At 49.0% G+C, this 26083-nt stretch overlaps 1 protein-coding gene across 21 annotated transcripts in view; it reads right to left on the bottom strand.

The window, feature by feature from the left end:
- Dscam1 (Down syndrome cell adhesion molecule 1) overlaps positions 1-26083 on the bottom strand; it is an 81218-nt gene that overhangs the window by 37569 nt on the left and 17566 nt on the right. For 14 of the 21 annotated variants that reach the window (XM_076799401.1, XM_076799400.1, XM_076799408.1 and 11 more), the window contains exons 6-7: positions 18517-18666; positions 11091-11217 (exon numbers count right to left, since the gene is read on the bottom strand). In XM_076799401.1, coding sequence (XP_076655516.1) covers positions 11091-11217; positions 18517-18666 — 277 coding nt within the window. Of the gene's footprint in view, positions 1-963; positions 1085-7828; positions 8365-11090; positions 11218-13588; positions 13713-18516; positions 18667-25071; positions 25243-26083 lie in introns of those variants that run through there. The other 7 variants (XM_076799393.1, XM_076799406.1, XM_076799404.1 and 4 more) reach the window with 5 other exon arrangements.

The raw sequence follows: 26083 nt of genomic DNA on the forward strand, positions 1-26083 counted from the left end.
GTGTTTAAACTCGCTTCGCTCTAGGTTATATATTATTCATTGCGAGCGTAACAGTTTCAGAGGATTTTAGATCTATACAATTTTATAGTGACATTGTTCGTCCAATAGGAAAGCAAACTATCTTTAGAAACAATTTTTACACTTCTGATTGTACTTCGCGACAAGTACAATAAATTGTAGAGTTTGAAAATGTTAGAATAAACTTCGTGTTTTCACGTTGTCGGGCCACTGTGCAGCGCCGTGCGTTGCTCGATCGAAGCTCCTCCGCCATAAGGGTTGGTTCGCTGGTAAGGATAGTAAATGGCATTGAAGAGGATCGATAAGACGGTGGTTGGTCTCGAGTACCTGAACGCTGGTACCGGGTGACCCTGCGCTTGGCACTGGATCGCGAATCCCATCGAGTTTTTGGTCTTTTGCCATCGTTTTGCGTCGCCGGAAATGGAAGGTGCCTTGCTTCCGACCGGTTCTTCGCCAACAAAATAATCAAACGGGTGAGAAGGAGTGTTATCGATGAACGGCACAACCGCGACAAGAATTTTCAGAGATACCGTGTTCTCGCGAGTAGAAAATCCACGATTTACCTGAACGTTGGGACGGGGTAGCCCTGGCCTTGGCAAAGGATCACGATATGCGTGGCTCTCCGCCTTTTCATCCGACTCCCTTCCTCCCCGAGGATCGAGGGTGCTTTGCTACCGACCGGTTCTAACGGACACAGAAACGAGCGTCTCGTTCAACGGACGTTCAAAATGTTTACAACTGGGCACAGGATATCCCCGAGACTTCGGGTCCTACTTACAGCGAGGAGCACAATTCACGCCATTTTTTAACCGTGTTTTATCGAGACCGTGTTACAAGAGAGTTGAGTGTGTATTTTGTTCGTCGTCGGAAACGAAAAGTGGTCTTGCTTCCTGCCAGAAAAATATGCAATCAAACTCGCGAAGGAGGCCGTAATCCGCGATTTACCTGAAGGTTGGAACAGGGTATGCCTGGCCTTGGCAAAGGATCACGATATGCGTGGCTGTCCGTCTTTCCATCAAACTGCCTTTCTCGCCGAGAATCGAGGGTGCTTTGCTACCGACCGGTTCTAATAGGCAAAGAAACGAGCGGCTCGCTTGAAAATGTTACCTATAATTGGGCACAGGATATCCCTGAGCGGGACACGTCAACACCACGCTGCTCCGCGTGCTCGTTTCCTTCCAACCGCGTTTCATTTCGACCGTCAGTGCCGGTGCTTTGCTACCGATGGGCTCTAACGACACAAACCGTGGAAAATTCGCTCGTGAAACGGCTAAGTATCGAATGGTCGATGCACCTTTACCTAAAACTGGGCACGGGATAACCCTGCGCCGGACAGAATAGGACGACCGTCGAGTGGTAGCGCTTTTCTTTCCAGCCGCCCTTCAAGTCACCTGTCACCGTTGGCGGTTTGCTTCCGACCGGTTCTAGCGGAATATTCGGCAACGGTTTAGAGAACGCAGCTGCGAGATTCGAACGGATTGTTTACCTAAAGGCGGGCACAGGATATCCCTGGGCCGGGCACGATAGAACGGCGTTGGACTTCGCTCTCTTCTTCAGCCAACCCCCTCGCAATTCACCCGTCAGCGCCGGAGGTTTTGTTCCAATCGGCTCTACGAATGTTCAACGTGGTCATGCGTTCAAGCTTTGCTGTTCTCTTTACGTTTCGAGGTCGTTCTGGTGTTATTATGTGTTTTTAGCACTCTGTTTTCATTTTTTCTTTCGGAAGAAAATTGTTTTGAAAAGGTTTGCTTAGTTATGTTAATATTGTAAATAACATTAGCATACGCTACAGATATTTTCAGTTAGAATTACAAAAATTACAGACTAAGTAGTTGAAACGAAAAAGAAGTTAAATTGTCACAAAGTTTGATCGATTTAATTGTCAAGTGCAGACTCGTTAGATGTGCAGACGCAGAAACGGAGCGAGAATTCATATTTTAACGTTTGTAACTTTAAATGGAAGTGACAGACTAATGGATTAAGCTATTCAGCATTGCCTTTAACTGTACGAGGATTCTCTCAGGAGTCAAAACTTTTCATACACTGATCATTTTTAACAATCAACTAAGAGCGAAGGACACTCTATAATTAGAGTGAAATACTACGAAACTTTACAACTGTTCGCGCAATACGCCAGCGAAGTTCCGGTACCCTGCAAATTGTTTCACTACAACGAGTCCAACTTTACCGGAGGGGTGAAATTGAAAGTTTCAAAGTAATCGTATGGTTCGCGTCAGTTTGTGTTAATAAATTTTTTACAAAAATAACGCGGCAATTTACAAGAAAAACATATTACAAATTGACATTTTAAATTTTCCAATTGTCACACCAGAATGACCGCATAAGGATGTTAGTAGAAACCTGTGCTCGTCCGAAAGTAGACGGACTAATTTCAGATCGGACGCTGTTTAGTCACGACATTCAGTGCGAAACAGATTGATTAGAGAGGCCGCGTAGGGTGATGTTACAACATTCGGTTACAGTTTGACAAGCATCGTTTACCTAAACGAAGGCACGGGGTAGCCCTGCGCTGGACAAAATATCACGACACTAATCGGTGACGGGACCTCCAGGATCATTCCTTTAACGATTCCCATCAACGCCGGCGCTTTGCTCCCAACTGGCTCTGATCATAGGCAAAACAAAGAAGCTGTCAGCTAGCGTGATCTAGCGTCTCTTGGACGCTCCCAATCGCACGATCACGCAATCGATTCCGGTGGAACAGGGGACCCCGTTTCGCAAAAGGCAACACGCGAGAAGAAAGACCGTTCCAGGAGAAAGTGTGCCCGAAGAAACGAGATCCTGTGACATCGCAGTTTGCACCTTTCCGTTTGCGGTCGACGACTCGATCGCGCGGCTTTTAATTAAAGAGATGTGCGCGATATTCGATACAAATTTATCCCCATTACCACAGGATGTGCCCCAGAAGCTTGATCTGTGAGAAGTGTAACGTGATACGTATCGGTGAGACGATACTAATCCAATGACAAGACTTTTTTCTTTCTTAGTTACTTTTTCCGTGAAACTTTAGCTATGATATTTGTGAGATTTTTCTGATTAAAACCAGTCCAAACATGATAGGATTAGGAGTATATCTGCTCGAACCGAGGAATTTCAACTGTTGCAATTTGTGGCGGGGATAAAACGTTGACAGTCACGGTGGAGACCTTCGCGACAGTTACGCAGACAATACTGTTACTGCTAGAGATTTACCTAAAGGAGGGGACGGGATATCCTTGCGCCGGACACGGCATCACGCAGCTGGCTCCTGATCCCTTTTCCATCCACACGCCCTTCACGTCCCCCGTGAACGCCGGTGCTTTGCTCCCGACCGGTTCTAACAATGCACACACGCGAACGGTCCGCGATTAATTGTTCTACTTTTAGCAGAGGAAGAGGGGGACACGCCGGCACCGGACAGGAAAGAAGGCCAAGGCAACATAATGGACACAAATTGGACCGATGAGTGCTCTTCAGTTTTCACCGATTGGAGAACAATGCTGCCCCGATGCTACTCGAGCCCGAAGGTCTTCAGAATTCGAAGAGTGCCGCGGCATGGAAAAATTCGCCGATGTTAACCTTTCGCCGTCTTCTAGTGGTCGGACTATCGCGAAGCAAATACTACAACGACATCGTTCGTGAAGTCCATTCGGATATTATCCTTCTTGACGACCTTAAAGTGTTTGAACACTCGAAACGGTTCAAAGGTACCAGCCAATTAACGGGGAAGGGCTGCAGGTACCGGGAGCTTTGAAGTCATGGCTTCCGGCGACTTGTATCGAGATACTAGCCGTTTAAAACTATGTAGAAACTAGAGTAGATTAGAAACGTCCAATTTTGTTCAAACTTTAAACTATTGACCCTCGGGCGTCGGATCTTTTTCGCAACTATACAATTTTTACGAAATAAGTAAACATTGTTGATCTCAATGGGATATTTAGTGGACAAACTCTAGGTTATATGACATCGTCGTCTCATATCGAAAGAAAACTGTGTCCCGTGAATCGTCAAGGTTCCGCCTTGAAGATTTGACTTGCGTAGTTCCAAGGGTGAAGCGAAGATAGCACCGAAAAGGTTGAAAGCCCTAGGACCGCCAGCAGACAGACCACCACCGCGAAGGATTAACACCGCGAGCCGAGGGGAGGCCGTGTGACACTTCGAGGGGTGAACAGACAGTTACCTAAACGAAGGCACGGGGTACCCTTGCGCGGGACAGGACAGCACCGCGTTGGAGTCCGCTTTGTTCTCCATCCAGCCACCCTTTAAATTGCCCGTCAACGTTGGCGCTTTGCTGCCGACCGGCTCTAACGAATCACACAGAGAGACAACAACAGTGGCATGCTGCGAGCACGGCGCTCCTTCATCAACACCGAGCCATTAAACGGCGCTTGTACCTAAAGCTTGGAACTGGGAACCCCTGAGCGGGACAGAACAGGGTCAGATCTTGGCCGACCTCGCGGTCGTACCAGGACTTCTTCGCGTCGCTCGCGAATTTCGGCTTCTTCGTCGCCACCGGCTCTAACGGATCACACAGAGAGACAACGGGGACATGCTGTGACTGACAGAGATCTTTCCGCTAACAATCAACCATCGTGTCGCGCTGTCCGGAAACCTCCTGGCGAATCTCGACGGACCACACGAGTCAGACTCGTTGGTTGCTTCTTTTTTCTATGTAATTTCCTTTGAAAATCGCTACGAACTTTCCGGACAACCCGACATCACATTATACGCATAGGTATGTACTTGTAAGTTGGAACTGGGAACCCCTGCGCGGGACAGTACAAGGTCAGGTCTTGGCCATTGGCGCAATCGAACGAAGACAACTTCGAGGCGGTCGAGAACTTTGGCTTCTTCGTGGCGACCGGCTCTGGCAAATCACACATACAGAGAATAGGGGACAAGCTGTCGAGGTGACGAATAAAGCTGTTCGACTAATGGCGATTAGTTTGCAATATGTACCTATATGTTGGAACCGGGAACCCCTGAGCGGGACAGTGCAGGGTCAGATCGTGGCCGAAGTTGCGGTCGTACGAAGACAATTTTGCGTCGATCGAGAATTTTGGCTTCTTCGTTGCGACCGGTTCTAACACAGATAGAGAATAGGGACAAGCTGTTGCGGTGACGAATAAAGCTGTTCGACTAATGGCGACTAGTTTGCAATATGTACCTATACGTTGGGACCGGGAACCCCTGAGCGAGGCAGAGCAGGGTGAGATCTTGGCCGAAGACGCGATCGTACGAGGTCAATTTTGTGTCGCTCGAGAATTTTGGCTTCTTCGTTGCGACCGGCTCTGGCGAATCATACAGAGAGACAGTAGGGACAGGCTGTCGTGGCAACGAGCAGAGATTTTCGACTAATAGCCGCCCGGCGATTAGATTGCGATATGTACCTATATGATGGAACCGGGAACCCCTGAGCGGGACAAAGCAGGGTGAAATCTTGACCGGTGGCACGATCGTACCCGGACAGCTTCTGGTCACTCGAGAACTTCGGCTTCTTCGTGGCTACTGGCTCTGTTACAGGATTAGCCAAATAGACCTGAAGACTGCCGGCGAATCAGCGTTGCGTTTTATCGGATCGTCCCATTGGTAGTGCGAACACCAATATCGTAAAAATAGCATGCAACCCCGAAAGGTACCCGTTTTAGTCAACTGCAAATTGACGTCGCGAAAATACAGTAAAATTGAAAAGGCGATTGCCACGCGAATTGCACGAAAGCGTCAATAACATAGGAAACCGAACTGTCACATTCTGCTCCCTTGTTACGGATGCGTTTTTGAACAGTATTGCAGTGACAGATCAAAAATGGATTGTTTACGTAACGTTAAACGTCGAAAACAAATACATTCAAATCAATATCAAAAGAAGATCTTGACCAAGGGGAGACAGACATTTAAAAAACTATGAAAATCGTATACGAACGATTAGTCACCGTATGCAACCTGTTTTATTTTAATTTCCATAGACACAGAGAAATACTCGCATTACTTGTGGGACGACTCGACGCTGGCCTAACTGTATCGGGTTGCCGAACACGATACTTGCGGTGGAAGCGGGGGGTTTGGCACCCCCGTTAATGGACTTTCCGAATCTTTTTACCATGATCTAGCCACAGTGCCCTCGAACGCAAAGACCGAGGCTTTCACGGTGCGTTCGATCAAAGACCGCTGAGAAACCTTGCAAGAATGATTCACAGCCCGCGTGGTAGTCGATGCCTTTCAATGGGTAATTTAGTACCTGGTTACGGGAACAGGATGCCCCTGGGCATTGCACGGCATGCTTACTCGCGACCCTTCTCCTCGGAGGAAGAAGAACGATTTCACGTCGCCGAGGAAAGCGGGCGCTTTGATCCCCATAGGCTCTGCAGCAAGGGAATAACGAAGTCACCGAGGCAGAATTTCTTCTTTTCGGGAGGGATGGTCGAAAATATCGATTTTTCCCACTTTTTAGTCGTGGAAAGTTACAGCTAATCATTTAATTTCAAGTGAGAACTGTTCGATTAGAAGTTGACGATTCAATTTTTGTCAAAAGCCTCACTCGATAAAATATCTGTCGGTACAGTTTTCTCTCGATATAAGACGAGGACACCTCCGTTAATAATGGACCATTATGGATCACGTATAATTGTCCGGTTGACCGTAACGATGTTAAGACTTTACAGAGTGATTTCCAAAGAGCTCGGCTACAAGATTCGGGAACAACGTCGATCCGTTTCGCCAAAAAGAAGAAATTGCCCCTTTGTTTGTTCCTTCGGACAGGGTGCCCCGCGAACTTTTAATCGACGACGCCGTCGAACGTAACCGATAGCCGGCCGGTAACGTTTGTCTTTCGGAAACCGTTGTAAACTCTCTTTCGGACCCGAGTCACCTAGTTTTTTGTCGTACCTATAGACTGGCGTCGGATGGCCCTGGGCGTTGCAAGGCAGACTAACGTGGGTGTTTACTCTTCGTACCAACAGAGATAGTTTCGCGTCCGCGGCAAAGCCTGGCGCCTTGCCCCCGACAGGCTCTAAACAACAATTCACGTTCGATTATTCCGCGGTGCGCGAGTTTTGTTTGCCGAATACGGGTAACACGGGAAACCGTTGACAAACGACACAACCGTCGGGGCCGTTAACCGGGCCGTGCCGGGCCGGGCCAACGACGCTCGGTTTTTCCGCGCGCGGAATTTCATCGATAAACCGGTAACAGTGAATCCATTACCTAGTGGTGGGCACAGGGCTTCCCTGCGCGGCGCAAAAAATGGAAATCGGCTGACCCTCGGCCCGTCTGATCGTGCGGCTCAGATCGTCCGACATTAATCGGGGCGATCGCGCGGCGACCGGCTCTGAAATCGATCGTGTCGTGTTCGATCCTTTAATACGGTACAGCGCTATCGGTTAGCTCAACGCTAGAACCACCGAGTCAGAAATAACGACGGGTGTCTGTTGCTTTGTAATAATTACAAGACCACATTTATTCGAACCTCGTACCATTTTTATTCCAACACGTGCTTCAACGAAGAAATTGATTCAAACAATTCTGACGGGAACATTCTTATAATTTCAGTAATTCTGAAGGAAAAAATTAGGAACCAGTCATTTTTACTGGTTCGGTGGTCCTAGTGTTAAATCAATGTTTGCTTTCACGCGGAATTGATCAACTCTTTTTACCGGTCAATGTGGATACATTTAACAATCGATATTCGTAACTACTGCGCGTACAGATACGGTCGAATTGCTCGAATATTTCACCGAATACTTTTTCCAGTGTCAAAGTCAAAAATTGATTTTCCGTAGTTCCAACAGTGCTGTACCCGCTCGAGATTTACCTGGTGGTTGGCACGGGGAATCCCTGAGCGCTGCACGCTAACACCACGCTCGTGCCCTTGCGCCTCGCGTATTTGCTCAGGCTATCGTCGTTGGAGAAAATCGGCGACTTCAGCCCGACCGGTTCTACGAAAGACGGCACACTCGAGAGAGAAAGGAAGAGAGAGAGAGAGAGAGAGAGAGAGCGAGACGATTCGCGAAGAGTTGATCGCGTTAAAACACTTATACGCGGGCGTAATCGGATCACAGAAACTCTTCGGAATATTGTTGAAACGACAGAGTTACCTGGTGGTTGGCACGGGGAATCCCTGAGCGTTGCACGCGAGCACCACGCTAGCGCCATTGCGTCTCGAGTAAGCGCTGAGGCTAAGGTCGTTGGAGAATTTCGGCGACTTCAGCCCAACCGGCTCTACGGAAGACGGTACACACTCGGGAGACACGGTTCTCGAAGAGTTGATCGCGTTAGAAAAGACTCGTACGCGGGCGTAATCGGATCAGAAACTCATCGGAATATTGTTGAAGCGGTAGAGTTACCTGGTGGTTGGCACGGGGAATCCCTGAGCGTTGCACGTGAGCGCCACGCTCGCACCATATCGCCTCGCGTAAGCGCTAGAGCTAAGGTCGTTGGAGAATTTCGGCGACTTGAGTCCGACCGGTTCTACGAAAAACAACATGGAACTCGGGAAAACGCTCCGACGTACGGTTCTCTTTCGATACAAGACGATGTCTCCGGACGGCTTTCGACGTGTCACGGAGGAGGGTGCCTATTCGGCTCGACATTGTTCTCGAGTGGCCTTTGCGGTGGGACTTCCGTTGGCACTAAGCGGTGTCGAGAGCGGGCAACTTCAAAAGAAGAAGAGGGGATAGAGTCGTCTTATATCGAAAGAAAACTGTATTCCCCTCGCTTCGGGGCGAAAATCTCATTCGAGGGGGATTCTCGCGTAACCAGTTGGAAAAGAGTTGAGGTTAAATGAATCGAGAACTTTAAACTACCCTGAGCTCGAAGGTATTATTTCGTACGAATATTGGTTCCTTTTTAATTTCTCACTTCTTGGTATTTGCTCAAGTTCCTTCAAAATATCTGTTATTTAACCGCACTCGACCACCCTCGATCGCAACAAAACGATCAAAGTCCGGTTCCTCTTCGCGAGAAAGCGACTCCCCACAGAGTTCCCCAAGAAATCGAATCAAACAACGTTTCTACAGCATTCGATCATATCTGTTACACCTCGAGACAGTTTAGTTTCGCACGATTGCTAGTTTCCCGAATCAAAGTTGAGGAAAATCGCCAGCTAGTGGGGCGGTTTCGCGAGAATCCCCATTTAACGGCCTACAGGCTTGAATTAACGAGGGAGCCGATAATAATCGCCGATGAAAATGGTAAACAGTTCGGGACCGGTACCGTGCGATATTTTCGAGTATCACGCGAGAGATTACCTGGTGGTTGGCACGGGGAATCCCTGAGCGCTGCACGCGAGCACCACGCTCGTGGCCCTGCGCCTCGCGTATTTACTGAGGCTATTGTCGGTGGAGAAAATGGGCGACTTGAATCCAACAGGTTCTACGAAAAATATTACCACACGCCGACGAATTACGTTCGATTCGGCGATCCGGGGGAGGTGGAGAGGGGAGACACGACGGAAAACGGCGAGAGAGAGAAAATTAGAATTAATGGTTTCGGGGTCGTGCTCGGCGCGAAAGCCGGGTGCTGGTCATTCGAAACCGGCGTGGGACAGGAGACGAGGGGGATTGGGAAATTGTATCGATCACAGGTGTGGAAACGTAACTGCCTGGGCATGGAATACGTGTGTGCTCTCGCGCGATCGAATGTCATCTCACCTCGAAAGTGGAACAGGGTAACCTTGCACCGGGCACATCAAACTAACCGTCGCGGCCGACTTCGTGTCCACGAATTCGACTTTACGATTGGTCGGTAGCTTTGGCTTTTGGCTAGAGGTCGGCTCTGAGGAACAACATCAGAAAATTCGATTAGCCCGTTTTACTGACCGTGTGACAGGAACAGGGAACCCTTGAGCGGGGCAAGTCATCGACACCTGGCTGGAGGACGGCGTCGGTCTCACCACTTTAATGTCCGCGTTCGTGAACTTTGGTTTCGCGCTGGACACCGGTTCTAACCAACAGAATCAAGCGACAGGATTCTCGGGGCTGATCCGAGGAGACGAGGTCTACGAGAACTGTTTCGTTCCTGTCGAACCGTTTTCCGAAGATTCGAGTGTCGTCGAGTACCTGAACGCTGGAACCGGAAACGCCTGCGCCGGGCAGGACAGCGTGAAGGGCTGAGACGGTCGCACGCTGTACGTGGTCAGGGTGCGGGAGTTTTCCGTCACGGGGAATTTCGGTTTAGTGCTGGACACCGGTTCTAACGGATAAAATCAAATGATCATCGCTGATTCGATCAGCGACGAAGTGTGGCACGCGTCGTCTACCTGAACGCTGGAACCGGAAACGCTTGCGCCAGACAGTGTCGAGGGCCGAGAAAAATTGTCGTCTAGTTTGTTAAGTACCTGAACGTTGGAACCGGAAACGCCTGTGCCGGACACGGTAGTGTCAAGGGTTGAGACGGACGCACACTGTACGTCATCAGCATGCGTGAATTTTCCGTCACGGGGAATTTCGGTTTCGTGCTGGACACAGGTTCTGACGAACAAAATCAAACGACAGGCTTCTTGGTGCTGATCGAGGACCAGGTCTGTCAAAACTATTTGCTCTCTACGACTTCCGTCGTTTCGATCGGAAAGCTGATCGAGGAGAGTAGCTTGTAGAGTACCTGAAGGCTGGAACCGGAAACGCCTGTGCCGGGCAAGACAGTGTCAAGGGCTCGGAAGGTCGGACAGTATGAGCGGTATAGGTGCGCGAGGTTGCCGTCATGGGGAATTTCGGTTTGGTGCTGCCGACCGGTTCTGCGAGAAGAAGAACAAGCCAGCCTCGCTTTAAAGTCTGCTGCGAGTCACCGGGACAGGGCCCTGCGACAACGATCGGGCTAATTGCCGGGCATCGATTCGCCGGCACTGCGAGTCAATTGAATCGCGATACCATCGAATTCAGGGAAAAGAGAGCCCGGCTGAAGTGCGATATCGATTAAACTATTCACGGAAGAACTGCTCCGCCGCCGGGACAAAGGCTGTTTCATTGGCTGCTCGTTGTTCCCGAGGTGGATCGCGACCCTAGCCAAATTACCTACCAGCGATAGTTCGCCGTCTCGTGGCGTAAGGCAGGGGAGTACCGTCGAGTCCACGAATTTACCTGAATGCTGGCACGGGGAATCCTTGAACGGGACACAGCAGGGTGGTAATGGTACCGAGCATCGCGCTCGGATTCGTCGATTTCACGTCCAGCGCGGTTAATTTCGGTTTCGAGCTCGACACCGGTTCTGCGTCACACGAGAAACGAGAGAGGTTTCAGGCTTTCGCGACTCCGCTCCGAGTTATTGTACGAGCTTTCCGGGCGTAAGCCGTGTACAAAGGACTCTCATCTAGACGGCTGGCTAGAAATACACCTACTCCTTGCGCGGGCTGAGTCACCTAACATGGAAAGTGAAAATATCTCCCTTATTTATGATCGTAGAGAAAAAGTCGCCAGGACGAACTTGCGAGACGGTATTTCGAGAGAGCGGCCCCCGATTTGGAACACGCTAAAAATAACACCAGTTTTGCGGTTTCTTTTAAGAAACTATGAACAAGTTCTCCTTATAGCTTCTGCGGTAATTTATCTCATCCTCGAGGAATGCGCGCTAATATTTTCGAAGTTACGGTCGAGATGGACACACGGCGGATCCAAAAAGTATTTCGACACTAAATTTCCGATTTGCGATTTAAACTGTAATAATTGATTAATCGTTCATTTTTACCTAACTCAACTGTGCAGTATGTAACCGATGGAAAACCGAAGGGACGTTCTACTTGTCGCATTTAAAAGAACATATTTTTATACCGAAGAGCTTTTTTAACACGATTATAAGCAGCGAAGGTATTTTTAGTTTCCATCTTGCGAAGGCGATTCAACCTATACACGCGCCATGTGTTCACTGCACTGGAGCGTTGATTAGATAATCAATTTAATTGATCAGATAACTTAACAGAAATGTTTCGCAATAGTTTCATACTATTTTGTGTACAATTTTTTAACCTAATATTATAGCACAATCCGGGCGCACCGTGTGTTAAAAGTAAGCGGCAACAAGCTTTTGCACGTGCAAGAAAATTTCTGTTGAACCGTCACGCGATAACTAGTAGTTGCCGATGCAAATCGTGGCATGCTTTATGGTAATTGAAAACCTTGTTAGTTCCGTATCTTTGTCGTAAACATAACGGAGGTTATAAAATTTCATCCAGAAAATGGGTTTTCGTCCTAAAATAATAATTAATCGTTCGAAAATGAATGTTAATCGCGTATCTAGCCTGGAGAATTCTAATTGACCGATCAACGTTCCAGCACAGTAAACGCAGGCTACATAAGGAGCACATCTATTGACGCACGACATCAACACGAACGCGTCTATAGACTTCTAATGAAGTCAGCTGCGACGCTTGCGAAAAATATTTACGCTTCGGTGCGAGATAGATTTGGACGAGGCTCACACCCGGCGGCGTCGAACAATACCGAGAAACGAGGGTCCATCCTGAACAAGGGATCGTTCGAAGAGGGTCCTACGCGCCTTCCGGACTTACTTGAAGACTGGGACAGGATACGCCTGTGCGGGACACAGAATCGGAACGCCCCGTGCTTCCGGGACTTCGAACGTTCGGCTCTTGTCCATGGTCGCGAACTTAGGCTTGGCGAAGCCGACTGGTTCTACAAGGAAAATGACGTTGCTCTCGAGCAACTAACTATGGCCGACGTAACAAGCTGGAAGAACGTGAGAGGAGCTCGGCTCCTCGAGTGTATCGCGAGACGCCTCGGCGCTCGCTTTCAGTTTTCGAGGAGAGTGTCCAGGAATTCTGGTTGGTCGGTCTAATATACTGGGACAGGGTGAAACATGGAATCAGAGAAAGAGAGAGAGAGACAGAGCAAGAGAGAAGAAAGAGAGAAAGAGAGAGAGACTTGTTTATTTTTCACCGGGTTGCGGAGAGAAGCCGAAGCGACGGATATATCGACCTACCTAAACGTGGCGACTGGATACGCCTGTGCAGGACAAAGCAACGAAAAGCCCGTGCCTTTCGTTACGCGTAATCCGACGTCGTTCACAGATGGAAACTGTGGCTTGCTGCTCGAGGCGGGTTCTAAAAACAGAACGCGAGACGAACGGCTCGAAGGTCGTGCGTAAAGAGGACGCTGCCAAGAGTCTTTGAATATGCTGGAATAGGGACTCCCCCTTGCCATACAGGCTCGTAGATGTGCTAGCTATGTCAATACAGCATCTATGCATAGCTGAACAATCGCCCTTCGGTAACGCATTCAACTCACAGTCCGTTTCTAGACCCGCGTAGACCACCGGCCCTACGGCTGGAACCTTGGGACTGCTTTCGGTTCGAAACCATTTCGGGACCTTAGCAACCTCGAAACACGGCTTTGCTGGGATCTTACCGTTTGACCGAACGGTTTCTGGTCTTAAAACTATACTCGCAAAGGCACATTCATAACATTGTCCGAGTTGCACGCGTTTAATTCTTTATTTTTAAGCTGATCTGTGTTTTCAGCATCTATAAATATTTGTTTGCATTGTCAAACGGCAATACCCCGTCGAGTCCAGGTGTCCAAACAATTTTGCGTCCGGCAAGAGTGACTTTTGACCGACTGCCTACCTATAAACAGGAACCGGAAATCCTTGCGCAGGGCAGAGAAGGGTGACGCTCTTCAGGGAGGACGCTCTGAATCGTAGAAGGTCGGTCGGTCCAGATATTTGAGGTCGAGCACTGGACGCCGGCTCTGACGATGATAAAATCACGCGATTCGTGAAATGATGCTACGTGTGAGTTTAGGGGAAATCCTTGGACAGGACGTGTTTTATAGCGAATTTTTTCGATGCTCGAACGAGCGAATGCCTCGCAAAAGGAGTCGCGGAGACGGTTCTCTATCTATGCAAGAAGTATACTGCGAACAGAGTCGCGTCAGCTATCGCTGATGGCGTTTCCTTTCGCGTCGTTGGTTTCTTTGATAAGCCGAATATCGATCTCGCGTGCTTCCTCCTCGAGCGAGTCTATTCTTAAAAATTCTCCGCGCTTTGTACCTGAAAGCTGGAACGGGGAATGCCTGAGCCGGACACATCAAAGTGAGCGGTCGGTCGCAGTGGACCGTGTAGGTGCGCGAGTTCTCCGTCATCTGGAATTTCGGTTTCGCGCTCGAGACTGGCTCTGAAGAGAAGAAACCTCGACGTGATCGTTGGGTTCGTACTCGCGAACGTCGAACGACGGGACAGGGTAACCACTGGTCCCCGAGATAACATCGATGATCACGCCTCCAGCGATAACTGTCGCAGGCAAGCTGACAGCTCGACGCCTAACTGCGTCGCGGATCGTCGACCAGGTTTATCACAGACTTTTTAAAGACTTGGCCAGATAAAGTGAGAAACGTCGATGGGGAGAAACGCGTGAGTTATCGAGACACGGTACTTTGATCGCAGTTAGCCCACCTATGCGAAGGAACCGGGAACCCTTGAGCGGGACACAGCAGCGTGATCCTCTCCCCAAGACCGGAAACGAATCCTCGAGAGTTATCCATCGTCGGGAACTTCGGTCGCACGCTCCCCACAGGTTCTGCGAGAAGTCCCGGGGGGGAAAGAAGCGTGTAAGGATCGACACAGCATCACGTTTGCACCCGATGTTCCAGGAAACGGGGACAGGGAACCCGCTGGGGCTTCGACGTGTCAATGTTCTCCCGCGAATCCGAAGTTTTGCACGGTTTTTGGCGAAGGTGCAACCGAGTTAGTTTACTTTTGCCAAAACTGAGCGAGAGAGCATCCTAATCTAGTCCAGGTAGCCAGGTGTAGGTCGCGACCAGGTGCTTTTATATGCAATAAAATAATTTAATCGCTCCATCGGAAGAATCGCTATGCGTTCGGCCTGGCAAGAGAGTTCGCCTATTGTTCGGGTAACCGAGTTTGCTTGGCGCGAGGCGTTTGATCTCGCGCCGCCGCGCCGCCGGGACGCAAGGGGTCGCAACGTCGACGCGGCTAATAAGCTTTCGGAAACTAACAGCCCCAGATTCTTAACCGTAATCGCGTCAAGTTGGAACGTCGTCGAGTTTCCTCCCTACCTATAGGACGGAACAGGAAATCCTTGGGCGGGGCAGAAAAGCGGCAAACTCCCGTTCGCCTTCGTCGTGAGTCCAATCAAGTTGATCGTGCTGGAGAGTTTCGGACGCGAGCTCGCCACCGGTTCTGCGAATCATTTGCCGGTTGAAAGCGGTCGCGGACCGCGCGTCTCGCCGATCCGCGATCATCGCTGTCAACTTGGTAGCGCGCGGGGACAGGGGACCCTTGGGCGGACCGCGTCATTGTGTCGTCTTCGATGCTCGGATGGATAGCTTGGCTCGACGAACGAAACCGGCTTTGATTGAGGAATTGAAACATCGGGGAAACCAAGTTAACCGTGGAATGCCGCGATGCTTTATTAGCGGGCTCCGCGTTCGAGTCCGTTTCCAGCACTGAGAATCATAGCGGCGCAAAGTCACGTTGTTGTAAAAACACGCCTACAGATTCAGAAAAATATAAAGAATTTTGAATTTCTGAGAAGAGATTCGACGTCGACGTCCTCCGTAAAATCTGTATCGAGATCGTACCTATGACTTGGCACCGGAAATCCCTGTGCAGGACAAAGCAGGGGCAGTATCCCGTTGGTAACCACTGTCAGACCATTAATGTTGCTGACGGAAGGGAATTTCGGCCGGACGCTTCCCACAGGTTCTGCGTTTCGAGAGAGTCCCGAGGAAGTATGGAAAAAAAGCGTAACGTAGAACCGTAGTTCGTAACGAGGTAGAACTTACTTGAACACGAGGCTAGGGAACCCCTGAGCGGGACAGAGAAGGGTAACCGAGCCGTCCTTGACCGTTCGGAAACTCCAGGAGTCAGCGATGGTTGGGAATTTCGGTCTCACGCTGCCGACTGGCTCTGATTATGCAATCAAACAGAAACTTCTGTTTCCGGGCACTGATAACGCAGACGAACCTCGCGGTGGAACGGAACGGAATAAGCAAAATAACCGAGTTACCAAGGTTCGACTGTATATGGCTAAACTCTCGCGTTTCGTTTCATTGAAATCGTTTATCTACCTGTTTGAGGGAACGGGGAACCCCTGTGCAGGACAAATCAAAGCCTGAGACCCGTTCACCGACGTCCTGAATCCACGAATGTCGTCCGTCGAAGGAATCTTCGGGCGAACGCTGCCCACGGGTTCTAGAGGGTACACGAGCCGACGATCATAGACGACAGGTTCAAGACACTTCGGAACAGGTAACCCCTGAGGCGAACATTCCGACTGCCACCTCTTTCGATTTCAATTTATTAACCCTTGTCTGAACTACCAAAAGATTTTTATAGATTACGGATTTTTAAAATGAAAACTGTCCGCACCAATTCCAAGATAGAGAAGATAATTCTTTTTCGAACCCTTTGTACTCCGAGGTTTTTCAAATGTCGTTCCCAACAACTTTCGTACTAATTTTAAACAAGTTTTCACCAAGTTCAAGAATTCTATAATCCACGCCTGAAAGATCTCCGATCACGACGGCAACATCAGAAACTCCAGCTCCTCGTACTTGCAGAGTAATTAAAAGAACAAAAAAAGGTCCCTTCCCATCTCCGAGCATGATAAAGAATCTCTGCCCACCCACCCAGCTCGGAACCCTTTTGCTCGGCGATCGTGCGTTGCGATTCGTTCATTCCGCTTGCCAGTGATTGGAGATATCGTACCTATGAACCGGTACCGGGAATCCTTGGGCGGGGCACAGAAGTGGCAAAGTGGCTTTCGACTCCGTCGAAAGTCCGTTTATGTTGTCCATCGAAGGAAACTTTGGCCGTACGCTTCCCACGGGTTCTGTTTCACAACGAATGGTCTGTGACTGCGGGGTCCGTGGCGCACGAGCATGTGGGTCCCCTGCTCTGGGCCCTCTACGATTCTCGTTACCATGTCTCCGCGGACATCGTGCGAATCTCTCGACTCCGTCGAGCATCTTCCGACCACGCGAATCGATGCGAATCCTCGATCGAATACAGGGCCGTCGAGATAAATCCGGAATTTTCTCGGACAGTGAACAAGACGTAGGTGACAGACAATTAAGGACAAGACAAGGAAACGAGTCTCAATCTGGTTACTAAACCGGTGCCGAGCGAGCAACTTCTTATTGCGAAAGAACCATCGTCGTCTTGTATCGAAAGAAAACCGTATAAAATGGTCGACCGAGCAGCGCTAAGCGGGAAGAAGAAGAGGAGACAGAGAGTCGTCTTATATCGGAACAAAACATTACTACTTTTGTGTAAACTGACGAGACATTGACAATTTCCTAGAATTATCGAATGACTTTTCCGGATTCGCCTCGACGACCCTGTAAGTCCCGTCGCGAGCAGAAAGAGAGAGAGAGAGATCCATGTGACTCCCGCAATTAGATCTAGCCGAGGAAATGTTCTGCAGGTCTGTCGAGAGAGCTCGCGAGACGACGTGTCATTAAAAGTCGGCAGGTGCTATTCCACATGTGCCGAGAGTGTGTGTCTGGGACGTCTTCGGACGTCCGTGCGCGAATGTAATCGTGTGTAGAAGTGACGTTGAACTTACCACGCGAGAGCGAAGGACAGAGCCCGGAGATCGCGTGAGGGCGCCGCAACGCGTCGCGTCGGCGCGGCGCAATCTTATCGTTAGGCTTTCAATGTTCAATTTCCGTTTTCACACGGCTCTCGAGTCTTTTCGAGATCGAAATCGTCCGATACCGATCATGCCAAGAGTGAACAATTATGGGCGGGCGGTGGCGCGTGCCCGCAGGGGTACCCTGTCCCAGCATTCAGGTTCGCCAACGAGCTTGATCCGACATTACTTTCACCGGCATAATATACTGCTTTTTCAACCATTTTTCTAATTAAAAAGAACATTCAGAATAGACGAAACGCGTTTTCCATAGCGATCGGATTACAACGACCCGATCAAGCTCGTTGAACTATGTGATTACGCACGTACGTTGACGTGGTTGCTTAGCCGAGAGCAATTGATTTTGCAAGGTACTCCGGTTGTTAGGATGCATAACTTGATTGTCAAGGTAATTAGACGCGAACATTGTATGCCTGAATCGTTTCACTCTGGCTCGCAGGGAATCAATTGCCTCGGTCAATAGCTTCGAACCCGGACAGATATTCGCGAGAAGCTGCGGCCGCTTTGAGAGTAATCGATTTTAATGTGGCACACGCTTTCGAGCTGAACGTTGCGTACGCGTACCTGAAACTATCGCGAGAAAGGACTGCCATTGAGAAATATATCGATCGCGATTAGATATAGATCGCTCGTTGAGACGGATGACTCGATTTTTCCAACACGAAATTCTCTCGTCCAGGTTCGAAGCTGAGAAACACGATTCCGATTCTTGTCCAAAGTTAAACAAACATGTTATCCGATAGCAATGTGTACTCCCGGGGTTAATCACGAGAAAGAAGTGAGAAAACGCTTAGGAGAGGTGTGACTCGATCGAATCGGAATCGTCGTTTCGATGTTAATGAATGTGTCAGAACAGTTTGCTGGTGTTCGTCACTTACCGGTAATGACGAGTCGTCCCTTGGTAGCAGACAGTCTTGTTTCACCGGTGAGTCTGTGCTTGGTGCGGCATTGGTAGGTCTTGTATCCGTCCTCGGGTCCAACGTCGCGAATATGAAGTTCACCGGACGGCAGTACCAAGTATTTTCCATCTGCGATGGCCGACGATCGGGGCAGAGAAAGACAGAGATTAATTCGCGCCGCTCCTCATTTTCCACGTGTAACTTTCTACCTCGGGATAATTGACCGATCGGAGAACAGGAATAATCCGGCGTCGATATCGAAACAGTTTAATCGAGAAGAACGATATTTTACGCTTCTCCGGCAATGGTTGGAGACCCGGCGATCAGAAATATTCAATTATCCCGAGCGACCGCATGGTACCCGTCCTCTGCACGAACACACGCGTACACACGTACATGCCAACCGTGTGTAGACGAGTACAATGCTGTCTTGATTAATACATTGGCCCGCATGCACTCTATTACCTTCTCTACTACCTTGGCCAAGTTCGTTGAACGTTGAATAGCGACGGACTCTGTGTCTATCTCGCGCTTACACCGTTCGACGAATCGTTTGGCTATTCTGGCTCGTTCGTCAAACAACAGCCCGGGAATATCGGGCCGATGCATTGTTCGCCCGATGTCCGTGAAATGTAAGAAGCCGATCGTTCATGATATTCCCTTTAATCCTTCTAACCCCTCGCGGGATGCTAATGGCTAGCGATGGAATCGAGCGACGCTTGGATTCAACCATTTTCTTTCAGATTTTTCAAACTACAACTGTTTTCGGACTTCTAATCTTCAGGAGGCTTTAAAAAGCGTCTTGATTTCTGAGTTTACAGGACTCCCATTTATTCAAGAGGTATTTCAGCACACTTTTCTCTGTAAACCTACACATCTATTAATTCTGCTACCATCAAAAAAGAACCTTGAACCAACTTCGGCAATTTTAAAACTTGAAAGATTATCATTTTTCAAGAAATCACAGCAGAAACCGACTTTCCACGGTGCCGTGCTAAAATACCCCGTCGGAAGGTCTGGGGGTTAACGTCCGACTCATTGTAAAATTTCGCTTATTATATGTATACGAGAGGACATTCCATTCATTCGGACTTCCGGTTATCAAACAACGGACGAACGAGCCGGACGCATGCAAACAACATCGACTAAAAGCATCCACAACCGTTTGGCTGTACACTGTACAGCGAGAGCACACAGGGAAGGAAAGGTTCGAGAGAGTTTGCGGTTGCTGATGAAGTTGAAACGGAAGGGAAAGGAAGTCTGGGACAGCGCGAGCAGCGGCAGTCAACGTCGTACGAACAGTTCAAGAATAGTTCGGCGTTTCGTTTCCGAAACGAGGGGCATCCGGGCTTTCGAACGATTTTTCATCGGCGCGCCGGTAATCGTGTTTCCGTTGCCGGTCGATCTTTGAGAAGCACGATCGAGATTCGAGCGGAAGCCGATGGAACGAACACGCTCTGAAAAAACACGACGACGCACGGAAATAGATTTAACCATCTCGCTGATCGATATCCTACTCCATATTTCTTTCCTCGCAAATCTCTTTCATCCCGCTCTTTTTCTTTCTGTTGCTCTACGATTCGCGATTCTGATACGCAGGGTGCGAACAATTGTTTGCCCGACTCGTCGAAATTCTCCAAAACTGATAAAACTACTTTTTAGATTATTTCTTACGCATAAAAACCATTTGCAGAGGCCCAGGTTCGTCTGAATTTCCGATTTTGAAATTAAGTAAATAAGTATTCCAACTTTCCGGGCGGAAAGATCAAACAGATATTTCAGCTTAGGTCGCAGCTGGAACGTATAGTGCGCTCTGTTTCGGAGTTCCGCTTCAATATACGCATTCCACGACGTGCATTGACATAACTCGCTTATCGCGGAATTCAGTTTCCTCGTTCGTAAAAACAGAGTCAGCACGCAGGGTAAAGGTTCTGGCAAACGAGCGTGGCCGGTTGGCTCCTCCATCATTTTCGGTACTTATGTTCACGGTCACCTTTTTGGTCTAAACCACGTTTTCAATGCAAAGTGAAACCATTTGCCAAATTTCAGCTCGATCGGATTGGACCGGTTTTCGGAAGTTTAGCCGCATTCTTAAATTCTTCGAATGCTTCTATCGCACCAACTGGTTCGTCTTATGAACTGATAAAATCCGCAAACTAATGATTACATTGGATATTTTTCAAGCTCGATGTAAAGTTCGCTAAAGCAGATCCACCGGAACGTGTTGATCGAGCACCGGCGATATTTCCTCGCTGCTTTATCGGAAGGCAAACAATTATTTCGCAGCCTGTATACCAACGATCGTACCTGTTGCGTGTTTCCTTTGGTGTTTACTATAGAACGATTCCTGCCCGGGATCGCAGAGGATATCGCTCGTTACGTTTTAACGATCGGTTTAACGTTCGAATCCTTGAAACGCTTTCCAAGTCCCAAGCCGACAACGATGTTCGTCGCGCGGATTATGAATGAAAACGATCGCTCGGTCGTTTTTTTTTTTCCGCTTCCATCGCACCGCGGCCCGAGGCGAAACGGAGCGTGCACGCGCGAGTAAACGGCAACCCACGGTGTTACCGACATTTCGATCGCGAAAAAATGAAAAGCGTTCGCGCCTGTGACGCGTGGTCACGGCATGGCGAGACACAAGTAGAAGAAAGGAGAGAACAAAAATCTACGTTAGACGGTATGAATGGGAAAAACTTGTTCCCGCTCGCTCCGCTTGTTCTAAGAGCGGAACGAGCACGTGGGCGTGTATGCGTGTACCGTAATCGGAGTTAGGGTATATTTCAGTGGTCTCGTCTTCGATCCAAGAGTCAACCTCGACGAATTCGGCGACGAAGCTCGGTATGTGACACTTGATAATTGCGGCGTTCCCCCGAAGGACGTGTTCGTCCATCACGTTCACTGCATACCGCTGCCCGACAACTGCAACCAGACACCGGTTTCCGGTTTTACCATAAGCCGCACATCTACATACAGTCTCGTATCCGCGATCGATCGCGCTCGGGAACGTTCAAAAATTCGTGCCGGTTTATTTTCATTCTAACGGTATTCGGTCTCGCGTACGCAGAAACTACTGTTCGATTAAACAGCCAAATATTCCTCAACGTTACCTACGACGCCTACAATATTTCTAACACGCAAATGAAAATAAAGGATACTTCTCAAACGGACAATTAAAAATTATTTCGCACATGTATGCTGGATTGAAATTATTCCGAAATTTCTGCTTCAACCACGTTAATGTGATAGATGCGATATTTTATAACGCAATAAATTACGAGTAAGTTAAAAGAAAACTAAAAGGAATACGTGATTAAAATGACAGTACGTGGTAAAAATGTAACAAGATTTTCAATTTAAAAATTAAAAACGTTATGTACTACGCGTCTCTGTTAAATGGAAAAACATGATTGGAGAACAAATAATTAATCTCTCTCCTGCAACTGTCCTATTGGTCAAGATAAATGACTTAGCTTCAACTAACTGTTTGTACAATTCGTTTCAAAAACGAGAATCTATCCTAAAGAACGCCACGAGGATTTATTATCGTCCCAAAAGTGATCTCCACACCCCCGAGCCCTCCAACCGAACCACTAAAACAAACAGCCCTACACGAACTTTCCTCCCAACAATCAGAGTCTCTAAACAAATGATAATTTAAGACTTCCGCGAGATCTGAAAGGGTCCCTCTCGCCAAGAGCATCTCGCCATCCGAGCGATAATAACACTCCGTTAGGCTTTACGCCCATAAAACTGATCAAGAATCTCTTAAACACGGCAATAACATCAAGGGGAAATCTCTTCGCGAACATCTGTTCCTCGCGGAAACGATTACCCACACTCTTAACCTCGGCGAGCACGAATTCGAGAACGTACGCCCACGCGAATGCGAAGACTCGAAGCAGCAAGTAACGCGAAATTGAACGCGCGGCAGCAGCAATCTCTCCCGACGGAAAAAGAAAATGGGAATGAAACCGCGGCTAGCCTCCGATTTCCATGATTTTTATACACACGGTGGTAGCAATCGACATATTGAACAACTTTTTCCTTTGCATATTAGCGGCGGTCCCGCTTAGTCTCCGAGATATTCGCGAGCAACTATCGGTATCGCTACAGTGAACTCTGCCGATACAGGGTGTTCCATTTGAAGTGGGCTCGAGCAGGCATAATTCGGGCAGTGTCCCCAGACCGCGAGAATTCAGGGGAATACAGTTACCCTCTCTTTGCCGATACCGGAGTAGCCACGTGACGTTGTGAATCGAGTCACATATAGCGGGGAGTAGCGTCTGGACCTGATGCCGACGGTTTTCTGCGAATATCTCGAAAACTAAGCGAGACCTCGACTAACGCCCAGAGGAAAAAGTTGTTCAAACTGTTGAGATCTATCGCATATCCAAAAATCATCGAAGGGTGAGTTGTTCCGCAGTTTCGCCGGGAATGGTTGATCCGTTGGTGTTGCATGCTGATTGGTACCGTATGATTGTCCGTCGGCAACGTAACTGCCGTCGTTCGAATCGATCCATCCCACAACGTCCACGTGGTCGGCGACGAACGACGGGACCTGACACTTGAATATCGCGGCGTTTCCACGGATCGCGAACTGATCGTAAACCTGAATCTCGAAGTATTGGGCGACCACTGCAATCAACCGAACACAGAGGTGGCAAATAAAAGTGTGTCGCGTCGATAAAAGAAAACAGATACACACCCACACACACGCACACACACATATCCCGCAAAGCCGGACACGACGACGAGCCGTGCTCTGTTCGGGCTTTGATCCGGTCGATTAAAATTTCAATGAACCACGCTGGCTCGCGCGCGAGTCGTTTCCACGGCGGCGCTCTCTCTTTGCTCGGATGGAAATTAAGCTAGCCAGCGAACATCAATTTCCTCGTCGGTTTGATTAGTCTCCGGTTTAATCTAATCCGAAATCACGAACGGGTACGACCGCCGACCCCGATTCGTTGCTCCACTTAATCGCCGTCGCTCCGGCGATCGAACGGTCAAACATTTGCCGGGAAAATATTACCACGGTCCGTTTTATAGCGTTTACCCGCGCGATCGGGTCGTATCGTCGCCGCGTGTAGACCGATGAAGCGACGTCCGTCTACCCGGTCAAACAAATCGGCGCAAAATCTGTGAGATTCGGATTCACCGTGCTCCGCGGTTTAATCCGATCGATCCGGACGGATACTTCGAGTTCCTTCGGGGCGCTAACCCGCTAACTGACCGTCGATTAGATTCCATTACGCGTTACCATCGACCGCCGGTCAACCGAACGAAACTGGATGGCCCTGTTCGCGGAGAACGCTAATGGGATCTATGTGCTCCGTTAATCCCGTCTCTCGTGGCTGATCCCCGTCGTGGCGACGAGGATCGCGACGAGGATCAAGGCCACTGCCAGCCGCACGCTCTGCCTCCGTTTCTCGTTTGCATCATCGGCCAACGGAATGGGCAAGCTGGCTTCTCATAGACGAGCAAATTACGCGTTCCACTCTATCAGACTGTGCCCCGCCTCTCTCTCTCTCTCTCTCTCTCTCTCTTTCCCTCCCTCTCTCTCCTTCCCTCGGTTGCTTTGTGCATCCTGTGCACCCTGAGACCCCCGACAATAATACCCGGCGCGTCAAAGCGCGCAGCGAGACCGGCCTCTGTTCGCGCGAGGGATGAGCACGATGCTGATTCAATTTATTAATTCCATTAAAACCGCCACGCCGCGCCAGCAGGACTCGTTTAGTAAAATTAAACGTAGGCGGCTCGACCGCGTCGGCCGCGGTGTGGAAACTGCTTTCGATGGCACGCTCGAGAGGACCGTGTTTGTTGTCGACCGATCCCTCGACGATGCCTTTTGTCGTTTCTAGATTTCTGCTTGATTGCTCGAGATTGCTTGCCCTGTTCAGAGCTATTTGCCCAACGCGAATGTACAGGGTGAGTCAGGAATCTGCAGACACTGATTCAGGATACTAAAATAAGGATTACAGCTCGCGTAGAGTCGGGGACAAAAGTGCATACCCTTTCAAAATTAACTTTCTCAAAATTGGATCACACGACGACTCGAGGTTTTTAGATGTTAGGTCTACTAGGTAATGAAAGAAATTAATTAAAAATTGCCGGTAAATAATCTAATTTTAACATTGTGGCGCGGTAGTCTTCACTTTTAGTAGACATCGTCCGAAGAATCGGTTCGAGCAACTCTAAACGTCTTACAACAGTGTAAGAACAAAACTGGCAAGGTTTGCAGGGTGTGTCGAAAATGATGAAAACTCAGAAAATCCAGAAGAAAATTTAAAAGTGAATTTTGTAAAAAGCTGTCTATCCAGCAAGCTCGGAAATTCAACGTGCTAAGTGTTATTCTACCGCACGAAAGCGACTTATTCGGCCATATAAAGGCTCCCCTATGGTAGCAGAATTTTCGACACAGCCCACGCATGCGGGGCGACAGCAGCGAAGGGGTGAGAGAGTCGTGCTCATCGCAGGCCCGCTAAATATTCTCGTCCCCCCCGTTATTCTTTTTAATCGAGACGCGAGAAGTACCCTTTTCTTCTTGGCTGTTCGCGGAGTAGGTGGACCCATCCTCGACAGCCAGCCACTCGATCACGTCTACGAAATCCGCCACAAAGCTAGGCACGAGACACTTCAAGGTAGCCGTGTTGCCGCGCAAGACGAACTCGTCGATGACCCTCGTCTCGTAGAACTGCTGGACCACTGCAACGCGCGTATTCCCAGAAGACAGCCGACAAGACACGAACCCGTATAACGTGTACAATAACACGTGGTACAGTAACAAAATAAAACACGGAACGGTATCGTCGTATCGCGTGACGCTCGCCGACTCCCACGCGCCCCGTGTGGTTCCCTTGCGGATTCGCCTCGCGTTCGAGGAAGAGGAGAAATGAAAAGTAAATGGAGGGAGAGAGAAGAAGAACCAAAAAGAGAAAAAAAAACGGAGACTATTATTGTATCTCGCAGGGCGAGAGAGAAAGTTGTCGCACACGTCCTCCTCCTGCGCCTACCGTATTCCTCGCCGGCCGTGTATATCGTTCCATCGTCGGCTATCCATTGATCCACCTGAACGAACTCGGACACGAAACTCGGTATTTTGCATTTCATGATCGCGCTGTTCGCCCGAATCACGTACTCGTTCTCGGCCTCGGTCACGTAGAACTGCGAAACGACTGCCCGCGCGGGCACGCCAGGATAACGCGTGTTAGACGATCAGGTTGCAACAATGCGCAAAGATCGCGCGACTATGCGGCACACAGTGCACAGCTGCACGGTTGTACCAGTCGACGAAATTTCGAGACGCTCCAAATTATAATTAAAATAGTTTCTGAAACGAGTTCTATTTTGGGAAATTATTGGGTGCTTATGCTGAAACCGTTGCGCGCTTCAAGGTAAATGATTAATGCATTTTAAGATAAGAGCCTATTTATGTGCCTCGGGTGTTTTCGCGAATGGCGAACAGAGGCAAAAATGTGTGAAAGCAACATGGAGCTGTTGATCCGGCAATTTCCTGGGCGTCTCATAATTTTGTCGAGAGGTGTAG

The sequence above is a fragment of the Halictus rubicundus genome, chromosome 13 (assembly GCF_050948215.1).
Source record: "Halictus rubicundus isolate RS-2024b chromosome 13, iyHalRubi1_principal, whole genome shotgun sequence".
Taxonomy (NCBI): Eukaryota; Metazoa; Arthropoda; class Insecta; order Hymenoptera; family Halictidae; genus Halictus; species Halictus rubicundus.